This window comes from Hemitrygon akajei, chromosome 8 (assembly GCF_048418815.1).
Source record: "Hemitrygon akajei chromosome 8, sHemAka1.3, whole genome shotgun sequence".
Taxonomy (NCBI): domain Eukaryota; kingdom Metazoa; phylum Chordata; class Chondrichthyes; order Myliobatiformes; family Dasyatidae; genus Hemitrygon; species Hemitrygon akajei.
The window spans coordinates 14090750-14117126 of record NC_133131.1 but is presented as its reverse complement, the minus strand read 5'-3'; the positions used below and the strand labels follow the sequence as shown (position 1 = coordinate 14117126).

General features: G+C 41.5%; 1 protein-coding gene across 1 annotated transcript in view; it reads left to right on the top strand.

The window, feature by feature from the left end:
- The window catches only part of mettl16 (methyltransferase 16, N6-methyladenosine), a 118540-nt gene extending 100134 nt beyond the window's left edge, over positions 1-18406 (top strand). The window contains exons 9-10 of the mRNA XM_073053278.1: positions 13034-13207; positions 16848-18406. Of these exons, the coding sequence (XP_072909379.1) occupies positions 13034-13207; positions 16848-17456 (783 nt within the window). The 3' untranslated portion in view covers positions 17457-18406. The remainder of the gene's footprint in view (positions 1-13033; positions 13208-16847) is intronic.
- Positions 18407-26377: the final 7971 nt, after the last annotated feature.

The following is a 26377-nucleotide window of genomic DNA, read 5'->3' as shown; positions in this document are numbered from 1 at the left end:
ACCAGTTGACTTAATAATTTGGTTCTGTTGCTGTATTTTATTGTCATTGATGATAATGTAAATGAATTTTACAATTGACTTTTAAAATATTGTCTCTCTTGTGGATAACAGTAACCATCACATATTCTCTTTTTGTGGTGTCTCAACTATAAAGATTTGAGCATGAGGCCCTCTAGTGGCCATTTTTGTGAAGGCCAAAAAGCCAAGAATCAGAATCAGGTTTATTATCACTGGCATGTGATGTGAAATTTGTTAACCTAGCAGCAGCAGTTCAATGCAATACATTATATCAAAGAGAAAAATAAATAAATAAGCAAGTAAATCAAACGTGCAAAAAACAGAAATACTGTATATTTGTTTAAAAGTGAGAATGTCCAAGGATTCAATGTCCATTTAGGAATCGGATGGCAGAGGGGAAGAAGCTGTTCCTGAATCACTGAGTGTGTGCCTTCAGGTTTCTGTACCTCCTACCTGATGGTAACAGTGAGAAAAGGGAATGCCCTGGGTGCTGGAGGTCCTTAATAATGGATGCTGCCTTTCTGAGACGCAGCTCCCTGAAGATGTCCTGGGTACTTTGTAGGCTAGTACCCAAGATGGAGCTGACTAGATTTACAACCCTCTGCAGCTTCTTTCAGTCCTGTGCAGTAGCCCCCCCATACCAGACAGTGATGCAGCCTGTCAGAATGCTCTCCACGACAGAACTATAGAAGATTTTGAGTGTATTTGTTGACATGCCAAATCTCTTCAAGCTCCTAATGAAGTATAGCCGCTGTCTTGCCTTCTTTACAACTACATCAATATGTTGGGACCAGGTTAGATCCTCAGATATCTTGACACCCGGGAACTTGAAACTGCTCACTCTCTCCACTTCTGATTCCTCTATGAGGATTGGTATGTGTTCCTTCATCTTACCCTTCCTGAAGTCCACAATCAGCTCTTTCGTTTTACTGATGTTGAGTGCCATGTTGTTGCTGCGACACCACTCCATTAGTTGGTATATCTCACTCCTGTACACCCTCTCATCACCACCTGAGATTCTACCAACAATATTGTATCGTCAGCAAATTTATAGATGGTATTTGAGCGATGCCTAGCTACACAGTCATGTGTATACAGAGAGAGCAGAGCAGTGGGCTGAGCACACATTCCTGAGGAGCGCTAGTGTTGATCGTCAGCAAGGAGGATATGTTATCACCAATCTGCACAGATTGTAATTTTCCGGTTAGGAAGTCGAGGATCCAATTGCAGAGGAAGGTAGAGGGGTCCAGTTTCTGCAACTTCTCAATCAGGATTGTGGGAATGATGGTATTAAATTCTGAGCTATGGTCGATGAGCAGCATCCTGACAAAGGTGTTTGTGTGAGAGAGGCTGTGCAGTGATAATTCAGTGTTATGCAATTAAACATTTCCTTGTGACAGAGTGAAACTCAAAACTGGCCATTAACAAAAGAATTAGCCAGGGCTACCTCTGAAGTGATGTCAATGTGGACAAACACTGTGAACTGGTCCTGCTTAACAATATCTCAAGTATCACTGAAGGATAATAATGTGTTTGACCTTCTATTTGTATCTTATAGAAAGAGGGGAATACAATAAATAAGCATTAATGAATGAAACAATTGCTATTAACAAGATGTTGACTGAGGGAAGTGGTTAAAAAAGATCTGCTATCAAACCAGCTAAAAGAAAAAGTTGAATGATCAAGACTACAGAGATCCAACGGAAGTAACCAAAGATGCAAATCTGACTACTTCGGGATGATTACTAGTGGCCACAAGTATTACACATGGTTAAATAGCCTGGCACATGTGCCAGTGAGTCACCTGCTTTAACTCAACTCTCATGCTATATTTAGTAACATAGTTTGTCTCATGGGTCCAGGAATTTCCACAGCACCAGCATCTGGTGTTAGTAAAGACTATTCCAGGAAATAAAACTTGTAACACCACTTAAAAGCAGAATATCACATCCTTTCTGATTTGCTACATTGTGAATAGTAATTACAAGCATTTCTTGTAAATAGTTGAATTGCACTGAAGATTGTTCTGTACGTTCTCAAAAGTTGGTATAAATACAGAAATGTCACTATTTTGGTACACCAATAGGTTTATGTAGATCTGCCCTAGTAGACTGCATCCTACTGTGATACAAGACGCATGATAAGATTCTTGTATAGGGAAAAAATTACCTTTGAGAAATAAGATAATACTTGTAAAGTCCATAATTGTCTCATCTGGAAGCACCTCAGTGTATTTTCAGATTATAAACTGCATGGAAATATTGACATAGCAGCTAATCAGATTCAAGAGAGGCTTATTTTTGTTTCAACCCCATGAGGAGAATTGGGGGAAGACAGTGTCAGTATGTTTTCTATTTTTTATATTTTCCACTTTTCAAAATCTCCCATCCATTCATAAGTTAGTTAGGTAGCACAGTGGTATAGTTAGAAGAACTGTTGCTTCACTATACCAGAAACCTGGGTTCAATCCTGATCTTGGGTGCTTGTGGAGTTGTATCCTCTTGCTTTGATTGTGTGCTTTTCCACTAGTGCTGTAGTTTCCTTCCAAAAAAGTGCAGGTTTGTAGTTTAACTGGCTATGTAACTTAACCCTGGTGCAGCAGTAACCAACCTCTTTTATGCCATGGGCCTATATATTAAGCAAGGGGACCGTGGACCCCAGGTTGGGAACCCCTGCTTTAATGTGAATGGTACAAACTCTAGGGGAGTGACGAGACAATGGAGAGAATATAAAATGAGATTCATGCCTTTAGCAAGGCATTTGACAAGGTCTCTGATGAGAGACTCATCCAGAAAGTCATGAGGCATGGGATAAGTGGAACCTTGGCTGTTTGGATAAAAAATTGGCTTAAAGGAAGAAAGCAGAGGGTAGTTGTGGAAGGAAAGTATTCTGCCTGGAGATCGGTGACTAGTGGAGTGCCGCAGGGATCTGTCCTGGGATCCCTGCTATTTGTGATTTTTTATAAATGACCTGGATGTAGAGGCGGAAGGATGGGTGAGTAAGTTTGTGGATGACACGAAGATTGGAGGAGTTGTGGATGGAGCTGCAGGTTGTCAAAGGTTACAAGAGGATATAGACAGGCTGCAGAGTTGGGCAGAAAGATGGCAGATGGAGTTCAATCTGGACAAGTGTGAGGTGATGCATTTTGGAAGGACAAACCAGAAGACTGAGTACAGGGTTAATGGTCATTTACTTAAAGAGTGTGGATGAACAAAGGGACTTTGGGGTTCCCTCAAGGTCGCTGCGCAGGTTGATAGGGTAGTTAAGAAGGCCTATGGGATGCTAGGCTTCATTAACAGGGGGATTGAGTTCAGGAGTAGAGAGGTCATGTTGCAACTCTACAAATCTCTGGTGAGACCACACCTAGAGTATTGTGTTCAATTCTGGTCACCTCATTATAGGAAGGATGTGGAAGCTATAGAGAGGGTGCAGAGGAGATTTACCAGGATGTTGCCTAGTTTGGAGAACAAGTCATGAAGCAAGGTTAGCAGAGCTGGGACTTTTCTCTTTGGAGTGTAGAAGAATGAGAGGGAACTTGATAGATGTCTACAAGATTATGAGAGGCATAGATAGAGTGGATAGTCAGTACCTGTTTCCCAGGGCACCAATAGCAAACACCAGAGGGCATATGTACAAAATTAAGGGAGGGAAGTTTAGGGGAGACATTACGGGTAAGTTTTTTTACACAGAGGGTTGTGAGTACCTAGAATGACTTGCCAGGGATGGTGGTGGAGGCTAAAACATTAGGGGTATTTAAGAGCCTCTTGGACAGGCACATGGATGAAAGAAAAGTAGAGGGTTATGGGGTAGTGTGGGTTTGGTCCTTTTTTTTATGGATTATATGGGTCGGCACAACATGGAGAGCTGAAGGGCCTGTACTGTGCTGTAATGTTCTATGGTTCTATGCAGGATTAGTGGAAAATGGTTGATAGATAGCATGGACTTGATAGGCCAAAAGACCTGTTTCCATGATGCATGACTCTCGAATTACCAATGGTATATGAACTTGTATCACCTCCTTCCGATTTTATTTTCAGGGCAAGACTACAATACCGCCGTGGACACCAACACATAATTTGAAAGATGTGAAATAAATTCTATTTGCCAGGCTCTATTAAATTAACTGCTCTCAGCGGTATCAGTTGGGTTGTTACAATTTGCTTCAGCAACCAGCCTAAGAGGAAATGTTTAACTAGAGTTGCTGTTTCATAATTCCTGCTCCTTGATGTGGATCTGCAGAGCAAAGTAAGGATAACATCAGTCAGATCTCTCTGCAGCTGAATAGCTTGTTGACACTTACTGTCTCAGGCCACCAGTTAGTTGATCAATACCACAAGAAAGTTAAAACAGGAGCAGAGCATAGTTGAGGAGAAAGTGCTTGTATGGCTAATGTTTATTAACGTAACTCTGTTAAATATAGAATTCTGATATGCAGTCAATTCATATTTTCAACAAGCTAAAACATAAACATCATGGTTTTAGCAAACTTTATAGTGACTGTTTACACAATTGGTGTATTTAAAAAAAGTAATTACTGTCAGGTTTAGTGTGTACTTGGAACTCTAAATGTTTAACCAATTATTCAGTGGTATAGCACTAACCCTGACCAGCATTTCAGTTGTGTTGCGGTAATGCTGTGTGTCCAAGAAACTGTCACATCAAGGCAAACATAATTCTCTCTACCTCAATCTTTATAAAAATGTTGTATTTTCACTATCCTGTAAATTATCCAGTTCTTTATACTTTTAGAAAATAATTATTGAAGACCACGAATTTTGTGATATAAAAAAAAGATAAAGATTAGCTTAATTTGTCATATGTATATTGAAACCTACAGTGAAATGTGTTCTTTGTGTCAAATCAAATCAGTGAAGATTGTGCTGGGCAGCCCACAAGTGTTGCCACATTTCCGGCACCAAAATAGCATACCCACAAATCATTAACCCTAAACCGTACATCTTTGGAATGTCAGTGGAAACCACTACACTACTGTGCCATCCGGAAATTGGAAACAAATATTGTACCGTTTACTTTTTGACAGCTGACCTTTGGATACATTGCCATTCTACTGCAGTGTTTATATACAAAGCTGTGCAGTGAGTTAAACACCTTCTTAAAAATCACCCAAGATGGACGTTTCCTTCAAAATTTTTAATAAGATTTTGCTTGTGAAAAGATATTACCATTTCAAGGGCAAATAGAGGATGAAGATAGATGTCTTTCCACCATGAGCTTCAAAACGGAATCCAAATTAACCTGTGCAGAAAATGATGTAAAAAACAGCTTCCGTACAGGACCATAAGACATTGGAGCAGAATTAGGCCGCTCAGCTCATTAAGTCTCTTGCTCCATTCCATCATGGCTGATTTATTCACAAACAAGAGAGAATCTGCAGATGCTGGAAATCCTAGCAGCACACACAAAAAGACCTGCCAAAGGGTCTTGGCCTGAAACGTCATCTGTACTGTTTTCCATAGATGCTGTCTGACCTGCTGAGTTCCTCCAGCATTTTGTGAATGACTGATTTATTATCCTTCTTAACCCATTCTTCCTGTAATCTTTAACACCTGACTAACCTATCAAGCACCATTTTAAATACACTTGATGACTTGGCCTCCATAGCCATCTGTAGCAATAAATTCCACAGATTCGCCATTCTCTGGCTAAAGAAATCCCTTCTCATCTCTTTTCAAATGGACCTCCTGCTATTCTGAGGTTGTGCCCTCTAGTACTAGGCTCACCCTCTATAGGAAATATCTTCTCCATATCCACTGTATCTAGGCCTTTCAATATTCAATAGCTTTCAGTGAGCTCCAGAGAGTATAGGCCCAGCGTCATCAAATGCTCCTTGTACATGAACACTTTCATTCCTGGAACGTTTGAACCTCCTCTGCACCCTCTGCAATGCTAGCACATCATTTCTTGGAAGGCCCAAAACAGCTCAAAATTCTCCAAGTGCAGTCTGACCATGCCTTATAAAACCTCAGCATCACATTCTGCTCCTATATTCTGGACCTCTTGAGGTGAATGCTAACATTGCATCACAAGTGATGTTCATACAAAACAAACTGCGTATGATATGAACTGCTCTTCTAGAGGCTAGAACACTCCCCGCCTAGGATGTCAAACTTAACTAAGAGGTGAGATCTGATTTGGGAGCCCAGAATGAATTCAGCTTCACCTCATCTAGCAGTATCTGTGTTCTTCTGGCATACAACAGCAGCAATAGCTTTAGTTGACACAGATTTTTTTTTTCCTTTTGATCTGTGGATACATAGAATTATTATGTAGGTTCTTGGAATCTTCAAACCTTTAAAATCCTGAAAGGAAGAACACCACTGCTGCCACTGCTCATGTTTCTCTTTAGGGAGTGGGACACCTCACCCTCAAGAGTCCAAGGTCAACTCTCTTCATATGAGGTATCCCTGGAGCAACAAATCCAAGAGGATCAAATAGGCTGTTGATAGTTGATAGCACAACCCAAAACATAAAAGGTCTTTCAGTATCAGAGACCTGGAAAGTAAGGGCGTCACTAATGAAGTCCCATCTGAAGTCCCGGCTGTGCTGCCTAGGAGGGAGGTCCTGTCCAAAATCAAGATTTTGTAGACTTTTGCAACGTTTCCCATCTGAAGATTTGGCCAATCTTATGCAGTCTGAGATTAGACTGTGCTTGTGTCTTGTGCTGCCTTCGGCATGCTAACTGCTTCTTTTGCACTTGAAATGATTTAAGACCATCATCAACATAGAAAATGCTTCTGTCCCGAATTCCTTCCTCCCTTGACAGCTGTCCTCTTAAGGTCATAGATCACCATGACGGGTGAGGGACAGTTACCAAATACATGAGCTCTCATGCTCCAGAAACTCGTTGCCCAGTTGGTGGTCACAAAACCACAAGAATCTGAGGTAGTCTCAATAATATTCAGTCACTAGGAAGCTGTGGACTGCAGCAGACTCATTTTGGCAGTGCATGAAGAGCCTGAGTAGACTATTGTTGAGATCCCACAAGAGCACTTTGTTTCATGATACACTTTGAACTGCGAACTTGAATCCAAGACAATTCATATTTGTGCAGGTTTCTGGGGGTGGTAAACACTGTAGTTGGGCAGATTCCAGTTTTCTTTGTTGGTATCTGGTGGAGGTGCTAACTCAGAATGATTGTTCCTGAGGAGTCTCTCCATGAACTCCATGTAATGATCTTTCTGGTTTCTGAGGGATGTGAGTCGACTGAGAGCCTGTTCTCTGTCGTTCGGTATGAGTTGTTTGGTGGCAAGTGAAAAGGAAGGAGAGCTACCAAACTGTTTGACTCTTCTTTGCTAAACTCTTTATTCATGATTTGAAGGAAGACCTTGTTTTCAATTAAAGGTGCCAGCTTATAATCACTCAAAAGCTTCTATAGTTGTACCATGGAGAGCATTCTGACAGGCTGCATCACTGTCTGGTATGGAGGGGCTACTACACAGGACTGAAAGAAGCTGCAGAAGGTTGTAAATCTAGTCAGCTCCATCTTGGGCACTAGGCTACAAAGTGCCAAGGACATCTTTGGGGAGTGGTGTCTCAGAAAGGTAGTGTCCATTGTTAAGGACCTTCATCACCCAGGTCATGCCCTTTTCTCACTGTTACCATCAGGTAGGAGGTACAGAAGCCTGAAGGCACACACTCAGCGATTCAGGAACAGCTTCTTCCCTTCTGCCATCCGATTCCTAAATGGACATTGACGTTTTGGACACTACTTCACTTTTTTAATATAAAGTATTTCTGCTTTTTGCACATTTTTGAAAATCTATTCAATATATGTAATTGGTTTACTTGTTTATTATTATGTTTCATTTTATTATTATTATTATTTTTTTCTCTCTGCTAGATTATGTATTGCATTGAACTGCTGCTGCTAAGTTAACAAATTTCACGTCGCATGCCAGTAATAATAAACCTGATTCTGATTTTAACTTGCCTAAGTCTAGTTGAACAGAGGTAAATATGTCAGGGGGATTGGCTTGCCTACCTACAATCTTCTATTAATTCTACTCTCACAGGGTCTGAAATACCTTGGGTGCCTATTCTCCAGGATATTAGTCTTAAATGTGCAGACAGTGGGCTGCCGAGCACCAACTGAGGCAGACTTCAGCTGCTAAGGTGCAACCCAGCTACAGTCATTGGGCATAAGTTGCATCGTGTCAACCACTGCACTGTTCATATATCGTATGTGCACAGATGGTGTCTCTGCCAAGCAATAGGAAAATCTCAGCAGAAGAGTCAAATGGAGGAATCTTGTCAACTACGTTTTTACAGTGAATGACTGTGCAGCGTCAGGAGTTGGTATTTCATCTGTGTTGTTGGGAATATGGTTGCACTCAGTGAGGGTTGGCAAGGGTAAGCAGACCTCCCCTCCTTTATTGACTGCAGAACAAATCCACTGGCTGTTCTTCCAGCAACTTGTGATATTCCAGAACATGTTTTTAGAGTGTATGGGGAAACAGAGCCTTAAATATTAAATGTGTCAAAGAATGTTGATTTTGCCAATGACACATTTAATCATGATCATCCAATGATTGCCAATGATCATCCAATATCACATATGCCTTTATTTTTTCTTCAGGATGTCCTTTCAGGTAGATGCTGGCTAGACTTATTTTAGAGCAGTATTTGCCTTGGAACCCTTTCCAACATCCTTCTGTGCATGAGAAAGTAGCTACATCTGATGGATGCTCAGCTGTCTCCTCTCCATGTTCCGCAGGTGTGTGGGAATCAGTAGTAGCCCAAGATGCTGGCCTGAATGAAGTGCTGATATGTATAGTCACTGAAGCACTCGGTGCAATGTATGATAGCTTTACAGTGTTTTGCTTGGTGCTCTGATGAAGCATAACATTTGAAACCTGCTGTAGACCTTAACTATGTGAAAGGCTTATCGGCTGAGTGACAAGGACAAATCTCCTTATAGAGCTGGAGCTTTGTCTTTATTATGGCCGAAATGTATTTGGACATGCTCTTTAGTAAACTGTATGGCTTTCAGATGAGTCTCCAGTCCATGGGCGATGCCTTTGAAGAGGAGTTAACTTTTCACTCTACTGCCCTTGCACTTTGTGTATACAAAGCTGTGCAGTGAGTTAAATGCCTTCTCAAAAATCACCCAAGACAGAAACTTCCTTCAGGATTTTTAATGAGATCAACTTGTGAAAAGATATTGCTGTTTTGAGGGCAAATAAAGAGAGGATGGAGACAGGTGTTTTTCCACTGTGTGTTTCAAAACAAAATCCAAATTAATGTGCGCAGGAAATGATATAAAAAAAACAGCTGATGTGCAGGAAGTGATGTTCATACAAAACAGACTGCTCCTCTAGAGGCCAGAGCAAGCATGGAAGAGACTATTGAGGAATAAACAGCTTGATGACAAAATTCCCTGAAACTTAACTAGTTACTAGATTAACTGCAAGTGCACATGAGCCTTTGCCATCTTTCATTATTATCCTACTGATTTTGAATTGTAACATTTTCCCACCTCATCACCCTATTTCTTGATCTTTTTTTGATTCTGATTGTTGTTCAGAGGAAAGTGTGAGATTTGCTAACAGTTCAGGCAGTGTTTGCAGGCTTTTCCTGTTGTTTTCAGACAGCGTAAAATTAATTCACTTAATTAGTTAATCCAGTAATATAAATGGTTTGAACAGGAATATTTTCAAAGCAGTAAAACACTTTTGAAAATGTCTCTCAATTTTTCAGCATGTAGGATTCTTTGCAAGACAATTTCAGTATAATGTTCACTTTTAAATTTTTTAGCAGAACTCAACTGATAAAGCAGGATTTTGCTATCAAAGTAATGGTAAGATTAATAGCATTTCTAATGAACAAAAATTGTAGTGAAGAAATTACAGGTGCACAATTAAACAGTAACATCTTTGAATTACTGTCTAAGTGAATGGTGTTTTGAAGGCATAATCAAAATATAGAATCACAGAGCATAGAACCTGGTCCCTCAACACCAGCTCCATAGCAAAGAAAGCCCAGCAGCGTCTCTACTTTCTGCGAAGGCTGAGGAAAGTCCATCTCCCACTCCCCATCCTCATCACATTCTACAGGGGTTGTATTGAGAGCATCCTGAGCAGCTGCATCACTGCCTGGTTCAGAAATTGCACCATCTCGGATCGCGGGACCTTGCAGCAGATAGTGAGGTCAGCTGAGAAGATCATCGGGGTCTCTCTTCCCACCATTACGGACATTTACACTATGTGCTGCATCCGCAAAGCAAACAGCATTATGAAGGACCCCACGCACCCCTCATACAAACTCTTCTCCCTCCTGCCATCTGAGAAAAGGCACCGAAGCATTTGGGCTTTCACGACCAGACTATGTAATAGTTTCTTCCCCCAAGCTATTAGACTCCTCAATACCCAGAGCCTGGACTGACACCTTACTGCCCTATCTACATGAATAACATTTGCTTGCACTGGGCCTATATCCATCTATGCTTTTTTATACAAATACCTATTCAAGTACTTTTGAAACTTGTATTTGTCTTACCACCTCCTCTGGCAGCTTTGATTTAATTAACCACCACCTTCTGTATGGAAAAGCTTAGATCTTCTTTGAATTTCTCTCCTTTCACCTTAAACCTGTGCCCTTTAGTTCTAGCCACAAACAAGAGAAAATCTGAAGATACTGGAAATCCAAGCAACACACAAGATGACTACTCTCCATCCGCCAGAAGAATTGGGATCTCCCATTTTAATTCCACTTTCCATTCCCATTCTGTTATGTCTATCCATGTCCTCCTCTACTGTCGTAATGAGGCCACACTCAGGTTGGAGAAACAACACCTTATATTCCGTTTGGGTAGCCTCCAACCTGACGGCATGAACATCAATTTCTTAATCTTCCAGTAATGCTCCCTCCCTGTTCATCATTTCCCATCCCCTTTTACCTCTTACCTTATCTCCTCGCCTGCCCATCGCCTCCCTCTGGTGCTCCTTCCCCCTTTTCTTTCTTCCATAGCGTTTTGTCCTCTCCTATTAGACTCTAAGCTCTTTACTTCACCCCACCCCTTCCCCGGTTTCACAAATAACATTCTGTTTCTCCCTCCCCCACCACCTTTTAAATCCACTCCTCATTTTTTTTCTCCAGTCCTGCTGAAGGGTCTTGGCCCGAAACATCAACTGTACTCTTTTCCATAGATGCTGTCTGGCCTGCTGAGTTCCTCCAGCATTTTGTGTGTGCTTTCCTTTAAGTTTTAGATTCACCTGCCCCAGAAAATATTATTCTGATTATCTATCCTAGCTGTGTCCCTTAGAGTCTTATAACCCCCTACAAGGTCTACTCGGCCTCCTATAGTTCAGCAAGAATACACCTGTCCTTATTAGCACAGCTCTCCATTCCAGGCAACATTTTGGTGAATCTCTTGTACATGCTCTACTGCTACCATCTCCTTCAATATTGTGGTGGTCATGACTGCTCTCTGTGTATGCTAAGTCTGAACCAGCCTTGTGCAGGGAGATTGTGACTTGTAGGTAGCAGAAGAAGATCATATTCAAGAGGCGTTAAGACAGATATGTAAACAGGCAGGGAAGGGAGATATATAAACCATGAGCAGGCAGATGGGAAACACGAGGAAATCTGCAGATGCTGGAAATTCAAGCAACACACACAAAATGCTGGTGGAACGCAGCAGGCCAGGCAGCATCTTTAGGGAGAAGTACTGTCGACGTTTCAGGCCGAGACCCTTTGTCAGGACACGGGATTAGTTTTGATCAGCCACATGGCCTGTTCCTGTGCTTAATGGTTCAATGTTATACAGTATGTAGACTTTTAAGGCTGCAAAACTTAATCAATCTCTAACACAGAAAGTTAATCACGTTTCACTTTGCTTTGTTAATTCCTAGAACTTTTTAAATTAAATTTTAAATGTTGCAAAGTTGTTTTTACTTTTCATTTGTCTATTGGATATTCAATGTAGACATTATATACCCTCTCGGCATTTAAAATTCCCAGGACACAATTAGTGCTGGAGTTATTCCAGTTTCTTTGTTAATTAACATAACAAAAATGAACAGCCAGTTCTTGTCACCTTGTGGTTTATGTGATGTTGCTGTGCATCAGTTAACTGTATTTCCAATATAACGGTGGTGACTACACTTCTGAAGACAAGAAAGCCAAAACACAGGTTCATGTCATTCTTTTGTCTATCTCTGTCTCTTGGATCAGTCTTTCTATCCCTCTCTATTTTGCCTTCTTTACCTGACCAGATATTGAATTCATGTATACTAAATTCAGTCCTTACACTTCTTGTATCATTCACTCAGATCTGAGATGTCCTTTTCTTTCATTGCAATGTTAAAACAAAAAGGCAGCACGGTAGCAAACACGAGGAAATCTGCAGATGCTGGAAATTCAAACAATAACACACACAAAATGCTGGTGGAACACAACAGGCCAGGCAGCATCTATAGGAGAAGTACTGTCGACGTTTCGGGCCGAGACCCTTCATCAGGACCATGGTAGCATAGTGGTTAGTGTGTTACTTTACAGCGATCAAGGTTCAGGGTTCAATTCTCACCACTGACTGTGAGGGGTTTGTACGTTCTCCCCATAACTATGTGGGTTTCCTCTGGTTTCACATTCCAGAGACTTACGGATTACAGTTAGTAAGCTGTGGATATGCCTTGTTGGCACTGGAAGCATAGCGACATTTGTGGGCTGCCCAGCACAATCATTTGATTTGATGCAATTGATGCATTTTGCTGTATGATTTGATGTACATGTGACTAATCTTTAAATATTACCAACTCATTTTTAACATCTTGAGTTACTAAAAATACCAATCTTAAAGTTCAAGGCTAAATCTAAACTGTTGGCCATACTGAATAGTTAGCTACAGATTTTAAGATAGGAATTATGATTTGCGACAAAGTATTTCTTCCTTTCTAATGATAGTTTTTGTCAATATTGGATGACTATTGTACTGTTATTAATTCACAGGGTATAATTGCAGTATCTTCCTAAGCAAGCTTTCTGTTTCTCACCCTAGTCTCCTCCATCCAAGAAAAGGAAACTGGAGAAGCCACGGAAGCCCATTACCTTCACAGTGTTGGAGCCCACAGTTAAGGAACTGAGGAATAAAGTTGCAAATTTGGACCCTGTGACTTCCGAAGCCATTGAGGTGGTAACAACAGCAATAGAAAAGATTCTTAATGAGCTAAAGGTAAATCTCCGATTCTTTCTATTCATAACAGGGATTAGTTACGCATTTCCACTGAATGTTAAATTGCAGTGTGCTCCATCAGCTGTCTTAATATCACAGGAGTTTCTAAGTACCGGTAGCTATCTCCACCCTAAGGCAAGAGAGGAGATGTCATGAATAACATAACTTTTCCTTAATTGAATTATTAGTGCTATAGTATCTTTGATGACCAGGAACAAGTGGACTCTTGCAGAAGATAGGGGTTCAAGTTTTCTGTTGTAGTAATAATGCAAAGAGAAAGATAATACATTTTTTTAACTCGTGGTAACAATTCTAATTCTGCCCTGATTTAAGATCATATCTATCTCTGCATCCCCATGATTTTTGAGATATATGTGGTTTAATGTCACCATGGTTCCTTAAGGTTGTTATTGCCAAGGGAGGTGATGGGGATAAACGCCCACTACCTATTAAATGCTCCCAATGACGTGCATCTCAAATAGCCTCTGATAACCAAGTCCAGCGCCTGGCTATAACGTGTGGCTTACCTACTAAGCCTGGCAAAACAGTTTCTACTGACAGGAGAAGGGCCAGAGGCGAGCTATTGATGCCGTAAAACTAGTCGCTTTGGGCAGATGGGACTTCTCAGCCATGGTTGGCAGCTCATCGAGGAGAAGAAAAACTCTGATCTTAAACCTCCGCTGTCTTTACGGGGAGGCCTTCAGGAGTAAACCAGAGGAAAATTCTCCAGCAGGAGTAAGGCAGTCTTACGCTGAATTCAACATTGTCTGGCATCTCCTGAGACGCTGCTGGTGCTGTACTGTAACAGTCTTAGCCGTTCCTTTGGATTCATCAGCTGCACGGAGAGGGTCCCTGCTGCATAGACACCGCTTGCTCTCTATATTGTACTGCCCTGGCTGGCGTATCATGTAGACAGGTAGGATGCAACATCCATGGTTGAGCCAGACCAACGGAAGGACTCGATGTCCCCACACAGTATATTTGCCAAGTATAGCATGTTAATAATTGCTCAGAGTTATATGTAGACTGGTGAACTACTGCATAAATGGTTCAAATAAACAATGAAATTGTGCTTACAAAATGTTCCCTTTTGGGCAGTGCTCGAAATGGAAGGTAATGTAAAGGCCACAACACATTTCCCATTTTTGTATTATTTATTTAACAATCTGAATTGCATATTACTTGGAACTTTCTGAACATCAAGTACCCAGATGCTTCTAAAGCAATTGCTTGCTGCTGAAATGGATATTGAGTGAATGCTGATCTGCTTGGACAACTTGTCTATTAGAAGCAAATTGTTTAATCATTAAATTACCAAGCTATTTTAGGAGTAAATATTGACAGTGTAGCCAGAAAGCCATTTGAATTGATATTTAATTTGAATTTTAAAAATTTTACCAATCACGAACATTGCAAATATTGACCCACTCCTGCAGGCTCCTTAGTCTCCATGTAGTTTTGTTAATCTGATGTTTAGAGGATTTAATATCTATCCCATCTATTTTTTGTGAAAGCTAAAATCCAGTGGCCTTGGTCATATGGCAGTTGCTACACTAACCAGCTGAAAACAAACACTGTTTCTTTCTTTGTTCAGTTATATTTGGCCTACATTGAGGTCCTAAGTACTTGCATCCTGCATTCACTGCTGATCTGGAGGCAGGGATGACCGATCCCTATTTATCAGTCACCCATTCACATAGTAGATGCAGTTTATTCATATTGAGGTTAATTATATGTTAATTGGCAAGAGTAAGAGAAATTTGTGGAACTGTATCGACTTGCAAATTTCAAAAAACATGACAGCCTGTTTTGAAGTAGCATGGCCTTGAGACCGACTTTAGGTCGGTTCATCAGAGTAGAGTCATAGAATACTACAGCACAGAAGCGGGCTCTTTGGCCCATCCAGCATGCCATCCTGGTCTTCTACTTAGTTCCATCTACTATAGCCCTACATTCCCTTCTCACCAATGTACCTATCCAAAATTATCTTCAATGTTTGAATTGAACCCATATCTACCACTTCTGCTAGCAGCTCGTTCCACCATCTGAGTGAAGAAGCTTCCCCTCAGATTCCTCTTAAATATTTTACCTTTCACACTAAGCCTAGTTCTCATCTCACCCAACATGAGGGGGGAAAAAGCCTTCATTCATTTACCCTATCTATACCCTCATAATTTTGCATACTTCTATAAGATCTCCCATCATTCCCTGCACCCCAGAGAATCTCTTCAATCCTTCCATATAACTCAGGTCCTCAAGTCCCAGCCAGATTTAGAAGCCTTTCAAATTTGAAACTGTAAATGATAACATTATAGAAGTAAACATGAGGAAATCTGCAGATGCTGGAAATTCAAACAACACACACAATGCTGGTGGAACACAGCAGGCCAGGCAGCATCTATAGGAAGAAGCACTGTCAATGTTTTGGGCCGAGACCCTTCATCAGCACTAACTGAAAGGAAAGATATTAAGAGATTTGAAAGTAGGAGGGGGAGGGGGAAATGTGAAATGATAGGAGAAAACCAGAGAGGGTGGGGTGAAGCTGAGAGCTGGAAAGGTGATTGGCAAAAGGGATACAGAGCTGGAGAAGGGAAAGGATCATGGGACGGGAGGCCTAGGGAGAAAGAAAGGGAGAGGGGAGCACCAGAGGGAGATGGAGAACAGGCAGAGTGATGGGCAGAAAGAGAAAAAAAAGGAGGGGGGGAAAAAAGCTAAATATATCAGGGATGGGGTAAGAAGGGGAGGAGGGGTATTAAAGGAAGTTAGAGAAGTCAATGTTCATATCAGGTTGGAGGCTACCCAGCCGGTATATAAGGTGTTGTTCCTCCATCCTGAGTGTGGCTTCATCTCGACGGTAGAGGAGGCCATGGATAGACATACCAGAATGGGAATGGGACGTGGAATTAAAATGTGTGGCCATTGGGAGATCCTGCTTTCTCTGGCGGACAGAGCGTAGGTGTTCAGCGAAACGGTCTCCCAGTCTGCTTCGGGTCTCACCAATATATAAAAGGCCACACAGGGAGCACCTGACGCAGTATACCACACCAGCTGACTCACAGGTGAAGTGTTGCCTCAGCTGGAAGGACTGTCTAGGGCCCTAAGTGGTGGTGAGGGAGGAAGTGTAAGGGCAGGTGTAGCACTTGTTCCGCTTACAAGGGTAAGTGCCAGGAGGGAGATCAGTGGGAAGGGATGGGGGAGGGGATGAACGGACAAGGGAGTCGCTTAGGGAGCGATCCCTGCGGAAAGTAGAAAGGGGGGGAGGTAAGCTAGTTTATAGTTAACTCTTACTTTGAGGTGTTTTAACTACTTAATCCATGTTATTCCCCTAGCACTAATTTCTGACTTTAATTGTTAATTATGTGACGTATCAAATTATTTGATAATTTAGACTCTTTAAAATCAAATGAAGAAAAAGACTTTAACCTTAAATCAGAATTGAGTTGGGTTTTGGAGAAGTGAATAATTACCTTCTTGTACAATAAATGATTCATTTCTTCACATTAGTCCTTGGGTTTCCAACAAGTTAATTGGAGCTTTCTTTTGGAAATGAGGAGCAACATACAAATAGCTACAAGATAACCTTGGCACTTTGGCCTCAAGTTAACTTCTATTGTACAGCAATTTTCTTTTGTCTCTGCAGGTCCTTTTCAAACGTGTGCCCTGTGGTAAAGATGAAGTGAGTTTATTCCTGACAGCCATACAGAACTCCTGGGTCCATGTCCGCCGTAAGAAACGAGATAGATTGAGACAGCTTCGGGAACTCCCCAGGGCCACATCAGATGCGCTGCAGTCCGTAGAAGCAGACGGTAATGCTGAAAACAATTCCAGTACTAACACTGGTCTTGATGGGGCCGAGACGAGCAATGCTGGAGCGGGGAAAACATCAACTGAAAGCAAAAAGGAGCTGCCAGTTAATGGGGGTCACGGCCTCCAGGATGTGATGCCGGTAGATCAAGAAAACAATGTGGAAACTGAAGAAGTGGTTAGATGTTGTGAGAGCAGTTCTTTTGGCTGTGGAAAGGACAATGCAGTCGAGCAGGAAAATGCCATTTCCACCACTGCAAACCCAGAAGTTGAAACCTCAAACGAGAGTGGGAGTTGCTTTTTGTTCAAGTGCCTAATGAATGTGAAAAAAGATGGAAAGAACGCCCATGTAGAATTGCACTGGGTTGAGGGTCAGAATAGGGACCTGATGAACCAGCTCTCCACCTATCTGCGAAATCAGATTTTCAAACTCATGATTAGTTAAAGAAATATGCTCATGATAAAGGTTCATTATCGCACGGATACATTTTAGATTTTCTATCTATAGTTCTACTGGCTTTCAATTTCCCAAGGTTTTGTGCATCTTTTAACCAGTGCATATGCAGTAGGCACCCAGAGCTCTTATCTCTACAGATGTAACATTCAAAAATAAAACAAATTGCTGTCCTTTTATGTCTTAAATGAACAAATATTCCCCATGTCTTTAGCTGCTAATTCACCAAGACATTCATCTGCAAAGATTGTCTCAATTAGCTGATTCCAAACAAGGAGATTCCCCTGTAATGAGAGGGAGATTGTATTTCCTGATGACAACTACTGCTTACGTAAGAGTCCTACAGCTCAAAGATCATTACATTTGTAGATCACGCACTAGAAATGAACTTGGAGTGCTCCACTTTGCAGCACCCAGTTGTTTCATTGCTTTGCATTTTCCAGATTTAACTCTTTGCGAGTTCATCGCCATATATGTCCCAATACACTCACATTTCTGATGAATCCCTTGTGTCCTTGTAGAAAGAATTCTTGAGGCACTGGAAGGACAGGGGGAGAAAGTAAATCTGGGAAAGAAACCAAAGTGGATTCAAGAACATTCCTCACTTCTGAGGAATTTCTGTTTGAAAGAGATTTTGAAGGACTCTAGAGAGCTTGGGTTTTTTGATCCAAGCAAAGAGCAGATACCCGCTGAACAAAACAGATTTCTTTATATGAAGAAGTTTAAAATGTTATTTTCAAATTTTATTCAAAAATAAATACTGAAGTCTCTTAGTAATTCTGACTTGTTTTTACAAAAGTAAATGCAACATTTTTGCCATTTTTCTGCATATTTAATAATGTGAACAAATCCTGCAGATTTTTGTAACAGGAAATCCAGTGAACAATCAGTAAACAAGCTGTAAAAAAAAAAGTTCTCTTCACTCTATTAAATGAGATTTGACCTGCAGCCATTCAAGCTATGACATTCAACACTTTTCTATCTGGATGAATTTGTATTTGTTGATCTTTGAAGTAGCGATAAAGGTTCAGAAGGTGTAGTTTCAGAAAAGACAACCCTGACAGCTCAAGTGAGGGCATCTATGTGGCACTCTCACTTATCACTGTCAGAAATGCTGACTGGGGGCTATAAGTCATGAACAAAGCCTTCAGTATTAGCAACTGTATGTTCAGTCAGTTTACAGAATAACTCTGGATTATCCATCTAATTTTATAGGTGTGGACATGCCTTGCTTGTGATGATACCTATGTGCTGGTCCCAGGACATATCCTCTGCTATACTAACACCAAGGAATTTAAAGCTATTGTCCCTCTCCACCTCTGTTCACTTAGTGAGAACTGACTCATTGTCCCTGTAGTTAATCATCTCTTTGGTTTTGCTGATGATGTTGTGTAAGAGATTGTTGAGGCACCATTCAACCAGATTGTTAGAAGGATCACCCCAGTAATAATAATTAGTGAGACGCAGAGAATCTGTATTTCCTAACAAATGAATTCTATTGTCTCAACTAAAAAGCACGTGTGTTCACAAACTAACTATGTGTGTACACCCCGCTGGAAGCCCTGACCCTCCATGAACAGTCAATGAACAGAAAAGGTATTACCCTGGAAAGGAGTCTACGCTGGCCTGGTGTTTCTGGTGGTCCTGATCTCCACGTGTCTTTGGGTCCTCCATATGGTTGGAGTCTGGTCGGTGAAGAGCTATTGCCCCTATGTAATTGGAGCTCCTGACTCTTATAGTGTTCCTTATTAGTTGAACAGGTGTATCTCCATCCCATTGGCTCAAGGTCACCTAACCAACTTGGGTTACCAACTTACTAGTTCTAGTCCAGGGATACAATCAACATTGTTTCATGGTTCTGCCCACTCCAGCCTTGTGTATTTGTGTCTCAACTCTGACAGGTCCAAACCAGTTAAATGAGGCGACTCAGTCAGAGTTTAATGAGATTACAGATTGCTTCTTTCGTAGTTCTGGCATTCAGCAAATCCATTAATTGTAGACTGTAGTTTCTTCTGGCCAATATCTCACTCCTCTTGATTCAAAGATACTTACCTTAGAATCATTATCCTCTTCTCATTCAGTGGAATGCCACGGAACCCCAGTAGGTGTGCAACACGTACATTCTATAAATAATATCAACATTTACTTACTGAATTCACACACGTTGTACTGACAATCATCTCTGCTGTTTCATGAAAGCATTATCCTCTTTTTTCCATTATTTCAGCCTTCCATCTTCTCCGTTGACATACATTGAGCAATGCAATTATCAGGGTACATAAATTAGTATTAAGCAGTATGCAATACTATTCTCACCCAAGGATGTTTGTTCCCCAATTCCAAAACTTACTCCAAAAGCCTGAGTTACTCAGTATTTCATTTGCCTTACCAGCGTGTGTTTTAATAACTTGAGTGTGTTTTGTCCACTGATGGATTTTCTCCCTTGCCTCCGCCACAGCACGTGTCCAATCTGCAGACAAGTGAGGAATTGCTGGCAACTCAGTAACAACATAGTCCCACATATATTGATCTGTATCCGTGAGTTAGAAATGGAAGTTCTCCATCATTACTGTGTCACCTGCTGGCTGAGGCAAGGTTCATCTTCCAGTGGCCAGATCTAAAGTCACATTCCCTATGGCAACATTGTGACTTTCCAAAGGGCATTGTTTCCATCCCTTGGTATAACGTGGCTACTGTTGCTATATAATATCTGTCCCACCAATTCATATTGTACGAAAGACTGATTATTCACAGGCAGAATAGACAATGAACAATTCTCATAAGTACTGAAACCACAATTTGTAAGTGTCTGCTTTGTCATTTCTTCTGGACAAGACTAGTGGTCTCCCACTTGATGGCATCTCGATAGATCTATCCCTTTCCCAGTACCATTCGTAACAACGTATGTTGGTGGATTACTTGAGGATATCCATGTATTCTCATGATATTTACTAACATTGTGAACCCTTTTCAAAGGGTAGGTTGAATTATTTCCATGTCAGGGAATGAATACTGCTTTGCATTAAAACCTTCCTTTACCATCATCACAGGTACCCAGTACTCTACTGGTTATTGTAAAACTTCTAAAATGATGTATTGGCACCCTTTCTCGAACCCATTCTTTTAGATGCTCATCTCAGACCCAATTTGGTACTTGATGTGCATCAAGTTGTAATAAATTAGTGCCAATCATGGTAAGCAACCGACTACACTATGTAGCAAAGATCTCAGTTTTATGCATTTCTTTAGACATGACATCTATGCGGTCAATAATCAAATTTGTTGTAATCTCCCTCCTGTATGCCAATTCAACACCACCTTTGATTCAGCCAAGCACAATGATGTCATCAGCAAGTTTTAAGTACTATATTGGGGCTGTAAATAGAACAGGGGGGCTAAGCACACAACCCTGTGGTGCATCTGTGCTGATGGTGACTGTGGAGGAGATGTTGTTTCCAATCCATACTAACTGGGGTCTGCCAGGCAGGAAATCGAGGATCCAGTTGCACAGGGAGGTACCGAGGCCCAGGTCTTGGAGGTTAGTGATGATCTTCAAGGGGATGATAGTGTTGAATGTTGAGCTGTCGTCATTGAAGGGCATCCTGATTTACACATCTTCATTGTCCAGCTGTTGCAGAGTTGAGTGAAGAGCCAATGAAATAGCACCTGCTATTGACCTGTTGTGCTGTCGGCAAACAGGCAATTTGGAGTTGTGAATGGACATGGGTGCTGTAGATTTATCAACAGACATCCTAAGCTGAAGGCTGGAGATGAAGCAAGTGGTTGGACTGAATGCAGTGTCCTGAGGAAGTCCAACAATGTGTCTGAGTCTGCAGTGTCTGGCCTCCAATACACAGGTAAGTCTGGTGCCAGGTTTGCTTCCACTCACTGGATAAATTTCCTTATAGCTTTCATTTTACTGCATAACTGTACCTAGCAGAAGTATGACAGCTTCTTTCACTCTTTCATAATTTATCCAGGAAAAGAGTACCAATAAATCAGTTCAAATGTTCTTTCTGTCATTGCAAGTCATGCTTATAATTCAACTTAAACCCTCTTCACTCAATCAGCATAAGGTTTATTATTGCTGACATATGGCGTGAAATCTGTTGTTTTGCGGTAGCAGTACAGCGCAAAGAATTAAAAATCTATAAATTAGAAAAATAGTGCAAAGAAGGAATAATGAAGTGTTTATGTAATCTGATGGTGGTGCAGAAGATGATGTTCCTAAATCATTATTTAATGGATCTTCAGGTTCCTGTACCACCTCTTTGATGGTGTATTAAGAGGCCATGATCTAGATAAAAAGGGTCCTTAATAATAGATGCCTCTTTCTTAAGGCACTACATCTTGAAAATGTCCTCAGTGGTGGGATTCCAAGTCAATATGTGGAAAGTTAAAATCACCTACTATAACAATGTTATGTTTCTTGCAAAAGTCTGTGATCTCTTTACAAACTTGTTCCTCTAAATCCTTAGGATTGTTGGGTGGTCTGTGATATAACTCCATTAATGTGGGCATATGTTTCTTATTTCTCAGTTCCACCCATAACGCCTGACTAGTCAAGTTCTCCAGTCTGTCCTGACAGAGCACTACCGTGACATTTTCCCTGACTGGTAACGCCACCCCTCCTCCTTTAATCCCTCCTGCTCTGTCTTGTCTAAAACAATAGAACCCCAGAAATGAGTTGCCAGTCCTGCCTCTCCTACAACCAAGTCTCACTAATAGCTATAACATCATAATTCCAGGTTTTGATCCATGCTCTGAGTTCATCTACCTTTCCTACTACACTTCTTGCTTTGAAATATACACAGCTTAAGACACTAGTCACACTATGCTCAATCTTTTGGTTCCTGACTTTGAGGTTTTACCAACATCTGCCTCCACGCACTGTTCTGGTACTCCTGTTCCCATCCCCCTGCAACTCTAGTTTAAACCTCATCGTGCAGCATTAGGATATTAGTACCCCTCCAGTTCAGGTGCAAACCCTCCCTTCTGTACAGGTCTCATCTTCCCTGGAAGAGAACCCACTGATCCAAAAATCTTATGCCCTCCCTCCTACACCAACTCCTTAGCCACGTATTAAACTTTATAATCTTCCAAGCTCTGCCTCGCTAGCACATGGCATGGGTAGCAATCCTGAGATCACAACCCTGGAGGTCCTGCCATTTAACTTAGCACCTAACTCCCTATGCAGAACCTCATCACTCATCCCTCCCATGTCATTGGTACCTACATGGACCACAGCCTCTGGCTGCTCACTCTCCCGCTTAAGAATACTGAGGACTCAATCTGAGATGGCCCTGACCCTGACAGTAGGTAGACAATGTACTTGCCAAGAATCTCATTCTCATCCACAGAACCTCCTGTCCATTCCCTAATTAATGAATCGCCTATCACCACAGTGTGCCTCTTCTCCCCTCTTTCCATCTAAGCCACGTAGCCAGACTCAGTGCCAGAGATCCAATCATTGTGACTTTCCTCTGTTAGGACCCCCACCTTCCCGACAGTATCCAAAGTGATATACCTGTTGTTGAAGGGCCAGTATTTATAATTACATCAATGTGCTGGATCTAGGATTCATCCTTTGAGACATTGACACCCAGGAATTTAAAGCTGCTCATCCTTTCCACCACTGACTCTTCAATGAGGACTTGTGTTTGGTTGTCCAGCTTCCCCTTCTTGAAGTCCACAGTCAGTTCCATGGTCTTGCTGACATTGAGTGTAAGGATGTTGTTGCATTACCTTTCTTGCAGCTGATCTGCTTCACTCCTCATCACTGCCTGAGATTCTACTGTAAATAGTGATGCTATGGATGGTGTTTGTGCTGTGCTTAGCCACATAGTAATGAGTGTAGAAAGAGTAGAGCAGTGGGCTAAGCATGCATCCTTGAGGTGCCCTGTGTTGATAGCAAGGAGGAGGTGTTATTACCCATCTGCATTTAGTAATTTTGGGACACTTTATTTGAAGGTAGTTTAGCAACTATGACTGATTATACTATTGAACTAGTATCTAGAGTTTATTTTCACTTAAGCAGCTGGGGGATTTAGATTTGAGTGATTAAATAAATCTGGAACAAAATATCAGTGATGAAGCTGCTAAACTGTCATTAAAAACTTATAAATGTCATTCATAAAAGGAAATTGACATCCTCACCTGATCTGGCGTAATGTGTATGTGACTGCAATAAGTTGATTCTTAACGGCCTTCTGAATTGGCTGTGCAAACCACTTAGTTCAAGGGTTTGATAACAATTCTAGTTTAACCCATCCCATCCTCCACGGTTTTTACACTGCCCGGTAGACACTTTAAGCCACCTTTTATACATGTGGTTTTTATTTATTTATGCACGTTTTATTCTATATCCATCCTTTAATCTCTCATTTTATTCATTTTATGTATATATAATTTATTCTTCATAACGGCTAAATGTTTTTAGTTGTTGTTCCAAGTCACAACCTGACCAACACACCTCAGTAAATTCCTAATACATGTAAATGTATATGATGAATGAAGTTGATCCTTGATTTAAAAAAAGCGGGTCTTCTAAACCCCAGCGATTGAGATACATACAGTCCCTATAAAAAATATTCACACCCTTGTAAATTTTCATAGACAATAGACAATAGGTGCAGAAGTAGACCATTCGGCCCTTCGAGCCTGCACCACCATTTTGAGATCATGGCTGATCATCTACTCTCAATACCCGGTTCCTGCCTTGTCCCCATATCCCTTGATTCCCCTATCCATAAGATACCTATCTAGCTCTTTCTTGAAAGCATCCAGAGAATTGGCCTCCACTACCTTCTGAGGCAGTGCATTCCAGACCCCCACAACTCTCTGGGAGAAGAAGTTTTTCCTTAACTCTGTCCTAAATGACCTACCCCTTATTCTCAAACCATGCCCTCTGGTACTGGACTCTCCCAGCATCTGGAACATATTTCCTGCCTCTATCTTGTCCAATCCCTTAATAATCTTATATGTTTCAATCAGATCCCCTCTCAATCTCCTTAATTCCAGCGTGTACAAGCCCAGTCTCTCTAACCTCTCTGCATAAGACAGTCCAGACATCCCAGGAATTAACCTCGTGAATCTATGCTGCACTTCCTCTACAGCCAGGATGTCCTTCCTTAACCCTGGAGACCAAAACTGTACACAATACTCCAGGTGTGGTCTCACCAGGGCTCTGTACAAATGCAAGAGGATTTCCTTGCTCTTGTACTCAATTCCCTTTGTAATAAAGGCCAACATTCCATTAGCCTTCTTCACTGCCTGCTGCACTTGCTCATTCACCTTCAGTGACTGATGAACAAGGACTCCTAGATCTCTTTATATTTCTCCCTTACCTAACTCTACACCATTCAGATAATAATCTGCCTTCCTGTTCTTACTCCCAAAGTGGATAACCTCACACTTATTCACATTAAACGTCATCTGCCAAGTATCTGCCCACTCACCCAGCCTATCCAAGTCACCCTAAATTCTCCTAACATCTTCATCACATGTCACACTGCCACCCAGCTTAGTATCATCAGCAAATTTGCTGATGTTATTCTCAATGCCTTCATCTAAATCGTTGACGTAAATTGTAAACAGCTGTGGTCCCAATACCGAGCCCTGTGGCATCCCACTAGTCACCACCTGCCATTCCGAGAAACACCCATTCACCGCTACCCTTTGCTTTCTATCTGCCAACCAGTTTTCTATCCATGTCAATGTCTTCCCCCTGATGCCCTGAGCTTTGATTTTACCTACCAATCTCCTATGTGGGACCTTATCAAATGCCTTCTGAAAATCGAGGTACACTACATCCACTGGATCTCCCCCGTCTAACTTCCTGGTTACATCCTCAAAAAACAGATTAGTCAAGCATGATTTACCCTTGGTAAATCCATGCTGGCTCGGCCCAATCCTATCACTGCTTTCTAGATATGCCACTATTTCATCCTTAATAATGGACTCTAGCATCTTCCCCACCACCGATGTCAGGCTGACAGGTCGATAGTTCTCTGTTTTCTCCCTCCCTCCTTTTTTAAAAAGTGGGATAACATTAGCCATTCTCCAATCCTCAGGAACTGATCCTGAATCTAAGGAACATTGGAAAATGATTACCAATGCATCCGCAATTTCCAGGGCCACCTCCTTTAATACCCTAGGATACAGACCATCTGGACCTGGGGATTTGTCAGCCTTCAGTCCCATCAGTCTACTCATCACCGTTTCCTTCCTAATGTCAATCTGTTTCATTTCCTCTGTCACCCTATGTCCTTGGCCCATCCATACATCTGGGAGATTGCTTGTGTCTTCCTTAGTGAAAACAGACCTAAAGTACTCATTAAATTCTTCTGCCATTTCTCTTGTTTCCCATAACAATTTCACCCAATTCATTCTTCAAGGGCCCAACATTGTTCTTAACTATCTTCTTTCTCTTCACATACCTAAAAAAGCTTTTGCTATCTTCCTTTATATTCCTGGCTAGCTTGTGTTCGTACCTCATTTCTTCTCCCCGTATTGCCTTTTTAGCCAAGTTCTGTTGTTCCTTAAAAACTTCCCAATCATCTGCCCTCCCACTCACCTTAGCTCTGTCATACTTCCTTTTTTTTTAATGCTATGCAATCTCTGACTTCCTTTGTCAACCACTGTGGCCCCTTTCCCCCCTTTGAATCCTTCCTTCTCTGGGGGATGAACTGATTTTGCACCTTGTGCATTATTCCCAAGAATACCTGCCATTGCTGTTCCACTGTCTTTTCTGCTAGGCTATCCGTCCAGTCAACTTTGGCCAGCTCCTCCCTCATGGCTCCATAGTTTCCCCCGTTCAACTGCAACACTGACACCTCTGAGCTGCCCTTATCCTTCTCAAATTGCAGATAAAAACTTATCATATTATGATCACTACCTCCTAATGGCTCCTT